This window comes from Cephus cinctus, unplaced genomic scaffold, assembly GCF_000341935.2.
Source record: "Cephus cinctus unplaced genomic scaffold, Ccin1 Ccin1_scaffold1343, whole genome shotgun sequence".
NCBI classification, from domain to species: Eukaryota; Metazoa; Arthropoda; class Insecta; order Hymenoptera; family Cephidae; genus Cephus; species Cephus cinctus.
In genome coordinates, this window is record NW_014333756.1 from 334,319 (window position 1) to 342,997 (window position 8,679).

The following is an 8,679-nucleotide window of genomic DNA, read 5'->3' on the forward strand; positions in this document are numbered from 1 at the left end:
TTTCAAGGTAGGATTTATGTTTAATGACGTCATTGCCTTATGCAATGTAACATTTGGTATCGCAATGTGGTGTTTGGTCTGGTAATTCGTTCGGAATAAGTATCGATGATGTAAGAATGTTTGATTTATTAATTAATTAATTGGAGGTTTTTTTTTTATAATGAATTAGATCCTTTGGAGCCATCACAATACATCGTACATTGAATGCTGCTTATTAATATAAAATACTATAAATATGCTGCACGAGTCTATTATAAATAAGATTATGATAGAGTCTTAGGAATTAATTTATGGCACATAATGTCCGCATTAACATTCGATTATAAATAGTTTGTACAGATCTATTCATTAGTTATACATTCATTTCACAAGACGTAATTAAAGACGTTAGAAACTATGAAATTTCGTGCAGAGAAATTTGTAGGCAAAAGGCGCGCGTTTTTTTAAAATTGAACTTTGGAGATCGGTTAAATAATTAATTTTTGTGTTTCTTTGTCTCGTGCTAATATACTTGGAAATGCGGCCTTACTACGGATGTAGATTAAGTATAAAGGAATGTTGGAATGACTTATGATGGAGGATAACTCGATGCATAAATATTACACGAGAATTACCGTGATGAAAAGTAAAATATTTAAACTCTCTCTCATGCACCTATGGTTAAAGTATTTTTTTGAAACAAGATAATGTAATCGTGTATCTATTTACATATGTTATAGTCAATATTATTAAACTATAGAATGCGATGCGTCTAAGCTAGTCTACGCCGAAGACAGGAACATTTATTGTCAAGGGTATCACCATTGCTTGTGTAATTTGGTAGATCAGGATGAATTAACGTTATGTGGATATTTTGGGAAAAAACAATCGTCGGGTAGAGTTCCATCGGCGTTAAACGCTGTTATTATCTCATGGCACTTCACCTTATTGTCAATGTCTGTTATCGTTATCAAAACTTGAATAAATATAGTACACTTCTTTACTGCATTGGTGCTAGGGGTGGCCTATGTTGAGCTGGCTGGGCCCTTATAATGCCAGCTATGTGTCTGAAGGGTAGCTGAAGATGATAATAGGCGCAATAGGGTAGAGGATCCCAGTAGACAAATAAGGCTTCCCGTTTGTCAAGAACGGTACCCAGAAGATGAACAGCAGTGTCGACTGATGGCCTCTTCAAGGCGGTGGCGACGGCATCGTGTAAGAAGTACCTATCATCAGCGACCAAAGCTCCTGAATTTTGCCTTGAGAAATGTCGACAAGGTCGCCAAACTAGACGGGGATGAACGCTGGTGTGACAAATGTAAGGTAGAGCTACCCCTACTCTGCACCCTATGGAGACCAGCTCGCCACCATCTTCGGACAAGACTAGTCTGAAGCTGAGGTGGCCATTGATCCTGGCGCCGAAGGATCTAGTGAAAAACCTCTCAAGCCATTGATTGACGTCTGGACGATCTTCAGGGATGAGTCCTCGACTCTCGTCCACGCGGCAGGTCACGTTGGCTACTACACGGCTATCCTTGACCGTGGTGCAGGTGAGGAAATGGCTACCGCCAGGATCACGAATTACTACCCAAGGATATCTGTCGCTGATCTCATGTTGATTTCTGAACTCTCTTACTGTAGGTGGTAGGAGAACTTTTGTATGATCTCTCATCCCAGCTGGTCCAGCTGCCAGCATCATATGCCTACCGGTTCTAACGGTTCCTCTCTCGTAGAGCCTGGACACGTCTTCCACGGATCTCAGAACGAAGTGGGATGGTGTGTGAAGTCCCACTGCTCGACATCTTCTTAATAACTCTAAAGGATCGTCCAGGGTCGTTACTTCACTAGTTCCAGGAACGAAGCACTCGCACCCTATTATTTCTAAATGGGGTTTAGCTAGAGCATCGTAATAGGCTGTATTGGTAGCACTGACGGGTATGTAATAGACAGCTCTTTCTTTTTGAACTATATCTTTCAGAGCTTTCACGTACTCCGCTGCCCTGTTAGGACCAGGTCGAGGAACAGTATAGAACTTGGAGCAGGCTGTGGAGAATCGTGCGAGTCCAAAAAGACCTTCTATCTCGCAAACAACGACCCTAGCGCCTGCCTTATAAAAATTTCTTGCCAAATGAACGGCCTGGACGGTACTACCTCCGCTGATGAGGACACACCTCTTGTTCCTGGCACGTTCCGAAGCTGGTGTATGGAGAACAGTGATGAGCCACTTCAGAGCAGTTAAAGGAAGCTGCAGGATCACCCAGAAGGCACAGAGCCAGGCTGAGGCCCATAATGCTGGTGCCCATATGATACAAATCATAGTATTATAAATGCCACGAAACGCTCCAGCTATAAGTCCCATGTACCAGGTGATAATCCTTATTAGCAATGTGCCTTGATTACGTTGTCGCTGTCCATGACTTAGCATATGCTGTTGCAAGGCTTTCTGATGGTGCTGCTTTCGTCTTGGTGAAAATATCACGGTAGGAGCTGTTGAATTGTTGGACGAGTAAGAGACGTTTGAGGCATTTGAGATATTCGAGACGTTCGAAGTGGATCTTTTCAGGGTTGACGTCGGTGACATGTAAGGTGGTGAAACAGACAGGGGTGAGTCTGGTAAGAGTGGTGAAGCACTGTTGCTCCTTGATGTTGGAGGGCTCGAAGGCCACATCCTAGAGAAGCTCTCACTGCCACAGGCTGGCATTTTCCTCACCGGAGAACCTCACTTGGGACTTTCTCAACTTCACGGATCCTTTGTCTATTCTTCTTTCTCTATCAGTTACAACCAAAAGATCCTCAATGAAGATGGACGTCGAGCAGCCTTTGAAGTTATCGTCCCACTGTTCATACCTCGTGCAGAATTTTGTTCAGGAAGACATAGCGGCTCTTTGAAGTACGTTCTTGGAGATGGAAGATCAAGTTGAGGCTTGGGATGATCTCTGGACCAAGTTCTTCCAATTTATTTGAAATAGAATCCTTCAGCTTTAGCCGCGTTCATATGAACTATTACTCGCACTTTACAGGTATAATTATTAATTAATATGTTGTAACACAGTCATAACACTCACATAGGGACGTTGCCTTCACCCAGGGTGAGGTACGCACATTTGCTGGTAATGCACACGCGACGTAAACTGAGACCGGTTCTCGGGAATCTCGGTCTCTTATGAGGTCTGTATCTCAGACGCACTATGAACCGAAGCTTATCTAATCATTCGCCTTAGACACCACCGCGGAATGAAAGAAGGAACTAGTTGATTTTCTTCTTTTTAACCGGTACTGGATCTTATTGAGCTAACCGGTTCTTGATTGTAGACTGTCATTATTTTTCAAATCCGATACGTGCAGGTTTTTATTTAATTTCATCAAACTACTGATCATGAATAGGTGATATGGTACGTAATATTTTTTTTCATTGAAATAACTTCTAATGGAAAGTCTGAGCTTTGATATGAATATTTCTACAATGCCATTAAAAACATATTAATAGACCATTTATCGTAATTAAAAAATTATAAAAGTACCGTATCATCCGTTGAAGTAACGTTACTTCATACCGGACCATCTTATCCCCGCAGCTCATTCATGTACTGAAGTGGATGTGCCTAGTAATTTTGACTGAATTCCTATACGGGTACTTGAATGTTTATCTATAAGTTGTTATAAGTTTCACAATAGAGTATAATTGTGGAAATACGAAAATTAATTGAATTGTTTATTAGATTAATATTCCTGAAACGGAATGATATTTTAACTTACATTTATAGTTAGTTGCCTTACGTTGAGGCGCATTGGTTGTGGGTAATCCAAGTGTTCCAATGACAGTGGATCATAATGAGTTCATGAACCTATGCTCATGAGCAAAATATGTTCAGAGTCAAATTTAGAATAAAGCCAGCAAAAGAAGCAAGGAAAGAGAAAGGTATTAATTTTTGACGAAACGCTGGAAGAAAGGAAGAACCGTTACGTGTACCACTGTATGTTATGAATGATACCAGTATTAAAATGGAGTGGCACGATTTTTTTTTAACATTTGAAGGATTTGGTTCCTATAGTGGATTTATATTTCAAGAAACGCGAAGTATCCGAACAGATCCGAAAAGACAGGATATGAAGCAATGGACTCATCTATGGGCATAAGTTCCAATTTTGTCTCTATTAAATTATGCAAAGGTTGCGGTATTGCAATATAGGCAATAGTTTAAATTTACGCCACTGGCGGCGGACGTGTTTCAAAACGCATTATTCTCTGAAAGCTTCGACATGGCCTTGATTGACAAGGAAGGGAGAAATACGTAAGTCGTGCAGTTCTCTAATGTTGAAACAATCGAATGTATTTTTCTTATTAAATTCAAAAAAAGATTAAAATAGAAAAGGGAAATAATATCTAGATTTGGTTGATAGAATTCTGACAGAGTGCATATGCTGCCTGTGCCGTAAATGCACATTCGTAACTGTTCCTAACAATGTCTCAAGAATGGATCCAGAGATGAGTAAGGACATTAACAGGGGTACGTTCAGAAATCTTAGGGTAATTCGGGAAGATTGCGTTTTTTTTTATTATCGTTATTATGAAGAGGATAGAATGATATTAGAATCGACTCTAAAATCGTATCCCAGTTGACCCATTTTCTTAAAAACCAATTTTATTTGGGCGTCGACACGCCACCTGCGCTGAGGACCGCCGAACCATACCCACATTTTTGATGAGTCGAGTATATATAGATATACTACGCCTGCTATTCGTGGATCTGGCTGTAAGGTATCATGGTATAAGCATCCAAAATATTGAGTTCTTTTTTTACCCGCCAGATGTAGCGAATGTAGCATCATTCAGTATGAATGAAAACAATCTGGCAAAAAGCACGAAATTTTGGAATGAGTAACAAGAGAGAATAAAAAGTTTATAAAGGAAAGACAAGACGATAAGCAATAAATATTATACTTAGTTCTGTGATAACTCGTGTATATTTGTATCTGACGTTTTGAGGTTCAATTGGTACAGTAACCTCAGCATAGCAACTGTTTCTTAAATGGCCCTCTTATTTACAAGTATGTGGGACTCTACAATGTTCCTAAGCACTTTGACACCGAAATTTTATGTTGCTCTAACGGGAACCTCGTCCTTGATCTCTGGATTAATATTGATATTTGAGTGGTGGTACTTCAGGAAGTATGGTACATCCTTCATCGAGCAAGTATCTCTCAATCACATATCACCGTGGATTGGAGGAGGTGATGGGGGAGGAGATGGGAATAATTCAAATTTAAATGGTTCAAACTCTTCTAATCAGCAAAACGTCCCTGAATGCAAAGTATGGCGCAATCCTATAAACCTATTTCGAGGAGCAGAATATCAGCGATTTTACTGGGCTACGAACAAGGAACCTCTGACTTATTATGATATGAATCTGTCAGCTCAGGATCATCAAACGTTTTTTACATGCGAAGGTGATACAGGTAAGGCAGAGTATGAAATAATGCAAACGGCATGGAGAGAGAGAAATCCAGTAGTACGAATAAAAGCTGCACACAGTGCACTGGAACGAAATCCAGATTGCGCACCTGCTTATATCCTCCTAGCCGAGGAAGAAGCAACAACCATCCAAGAAGCAGAGAAGATATTGAAACAGGCTCTAAAAGTAGCAGAAAACAATTACAGAAAATCTCAAAATACTCAGCACCAAGGATCTGTGGCAGAGGCGATACACAGGAGAGACACAAATGTACTTATTTACATTAAAAGAAGATTAGCAATGTGTGCAAGGAAGTTAGGCAAATTAAAAGAAGCTGTAAAAATGTTTAGAGATCTAACAAAGGAAGTACCACCCATTATGAACGTTTTAAACATACATGAAAATTTGATAGAAGCGTTACTAGAAATGCAAGCATACGCCGACGTGCAGGCGGTACTTGCAAAGTACGACGACATCAGTTTACCAAAATCAGCGACAATCTGCTACACAGCAGCATTACTAAAGACGAGATTAGTTGCTGACAAATTTTCGCCAGACATTGCAAGCAAAAGAGGATTAACCACAGCAGAGATGACAGCTGTAGAGGCAATTCACAGAGCTGTAGAATTTAATCCTCACGTACCAAAATATTTACTAGAAATGAAGCCATTGATCTTGCCTCCGGAGCATGTTTTAAAAAGAGGTGACTCCGAAGCCATTGCCTATGCCTTCTTTCATTTATCACACTGGAAACAAATGGAAGGTGCTCTCAATTTGTTACACTGCACCTGGGAAGGTACTTTCAGAATGTTACCATATCCATTAGAAAGAGGACATTTATTTTATCCCTATCCAACCTGCACAGAATGTGCAGATCGAGAGCTGTTACCTTCGTTTCACGACGTGAGCGTTTATCCTAAGAAGGAACTGCCATTTTTCATTTTATTCACAGCAGGCCTCTGCTCCTTTACGGCTTTATTGGCCCTTTTAACTCACCAGTATCCTGATACCATGGGCGTTGTTGCACGAGCCATGCTCGCTTGGCTCTCTTTACCATTTTATTACGTCCTAGACAAGTTGGAGGCAGTATTACCGTCAAATTTACTGCAGCAACTCTCTAGAATATAAAAAGCATTTCTATAAATGTATTAACAACCAAGACTCATTGTGATATGTATATTTAAACGCTTCTCTTTTGTTCTCTCTTCTTTTCTACTTACGGTATTTATAATGTATCTATAAGACAGGCATAAATAGTACTTTCCTACCCCATTGAGGACTGATGTACCCATGTATTTATAATCTTAATTATTTACTTAATATTTTAAGTCAATTAAATATATTATTATAAAAGTGAATGTACAAATAAAAGTATAGAATACTACAGTGCAATGAAAAATGCATTCGATCATTCATTGATACTGAGTATTTTTCGTTAACCGAAGTTATACCTATTTTTTAAATTTAATTAATATTTAAATAACTTTATTATTTTCGGTTTTGATATTATTTATTGATGACATATTTGAATGCTTTATAAAATACAATAACGAACTGACAACACAAGAAACTTTATTTGCTTAATTCCTTATCAACGGGTAAAGTGGGGGTTGGTTTTTCTCGTTAAAGTTCTATCAGCTTCCATAGAATGTTTTAAATTTTTGTTCTATCTATCAGGAAGTGCCATGTCCATCCCACGATATTCATTAATTCAATATATTTTTCTTTGATATATACACGATAGATTCAATCGTCCCTTTGCAATTTAACATTTGTTTAATAAATAACAGATATTGATAATTACGGTCGTAAGTAGTTGAGAAATGAGTTTGGATAATCGGAATAAATATTCGTAATGTATCTCAATCGTGCCTCGTATTAACATTAATATTACAAGTGATTCTAGCGCAAAAATTTGACATAGACAAAAAATACCTGAAATAGAAGGAAAATAAACTCAAGTAAAACACCAAAGATCGCGAACACAATATTGATATTGAACTTGAGCAAAAGCGAAAGAAAAAAGAATTTACTTAAAAATCACAATTAACCAATTTCATATGGGGGAAAAAAAAGTAAAACAGCAAACACATAAAATTATCTCTCTAAGAAGCAAACAAAAAGTTGGTACATTAGTCCAAGAGAAAAACCGTTAATGAAATAACGAACAGACTAAATAAAATATTCCGTAGAATTATCAATTAAAAGAAGCTCAATTAATTAATTGCCAGAGCATTATTTATTAAGGTCTTAAGTTCGTATCGCCAGTTAATAAAGTTTCATCGTGAGTAACACACAGCCAGACAGCGCTATGACAGTTGTACGTTACAATTAAAAAATTGTTGCCTCATCGCTTTGCAGCCAAACGAAAATGAACGTAACAGGCTAATTACACAATTACAATTTTATTGTCGCCAAATACAAAGCTATTCTACAGCGGCTGGCATTAATTAATTCATCTCCATTCATATACGCCACTCAATGCATTAAAATTTTACATCGAATCCCTTTAAATTGCCCGCGCTCTCGCGCGCACCCGAAACGTTAAATCTTTCGTTTTTTTTTCTTTTAATTAACTTTAAAATTAATACAACGGGAGGACCAAGTCTAGCCTGAATTAGCTAGCACTTCCATTTATCAGTCCTGCACTTCCTACTTTCATAGGCAATTGACAGGACCCAATCAGTCTTACAAGAGTCATCGCATAATTAGTCACGTACGACGGTGAGCTAATATATTTAATTTAGTTAACACGATTCTCCACGTTAAAGCATGCGCACGATAATTAGACATAGTAATCATAATCGATAATCATTAAATAGTTGTAAAACATATGTACTAACATTGGAATATAATAGATAATATAATAATCTTCAGCAAACTGCGTCAGTTTTTTAAATTTTCTTTTCTTTTTTTTTGTTTCAAGGTAAATAGTGTTCTATCGTTTTCCCATCTCGTTTCTCTTTGCCTTTACTTTTATATCTTGTCATTTTCATATATATATTTCCTTTCAATTATTTATATGCAGACCCTCACGCCTCTCACGAGACCACGTCCAATTATGTCCAACAATAATAAAAGTCACTCTCTTCTCACACGCGAAAACTATGCTTCCGCTGTAAAACTGCTCGACCGTCCTTATATTTTCGCAGTTTTTCCTTAAATTATATCATTAACAAAGAAATAATCTTGTTTCTTTTAATTTTCGTCTACCATTATACCTCACGTCCAGTGTTAACATTTCTCT

General features: G+C 38.0%; 2 protein-coding genes across 2 annotated transcripts; one reads left to right on the plus strand and one right to left on the minus strand.

Moving 5' to 3' along the window:
- Nucleotides 1–111: 111 nt before the first annotated feature.
- LOC107273021 lies at nucleotides 112–3,133 on the minus strand. The gene is made up of 3 exons (XM_025090336.1): nucleotides 3,045–3,133; nucleotides 2,827–2,927; nucleotides 112–2,748 (listed from the first exon to the last, which is right to left on the minus strand). Exon 3 carries the CDS (start codon nucleotides 2,678–2,680, stop codon nucleotides 980–982), a length of 1,701 nt encoding a protein of 566 aa, XP_024946104.1. The 5' UTR covers nucleotides 2,681–2,748; nucleotides 2,827–2,927; nucleotides 3,045–3,133; the 3' UTR covers nucleotides 112–979.
- A 1,523-nt stretch (nucleotides 3,134–4,656) lies between these two features.
- On the plus strand, nucleotides 4,657–6,708 carry LOC107273023 (protein ST7 homolog). The gene has a single exon (XM_015750810.2). It carries the CDS (start codon nucleotides 5,010–5,012, stop codon nucleotides 6,558–6,560), a length of 1,551 nt encoding a protein of 516 aa, XP_015606296.1. The 5' UTR covers nucleotides 4,657–5,009; the 3' UTR covers nucleotides 6,561–6,708.
- Nucleotides 6,709–8,679: the final 1,971 nt, after the last annotated feature.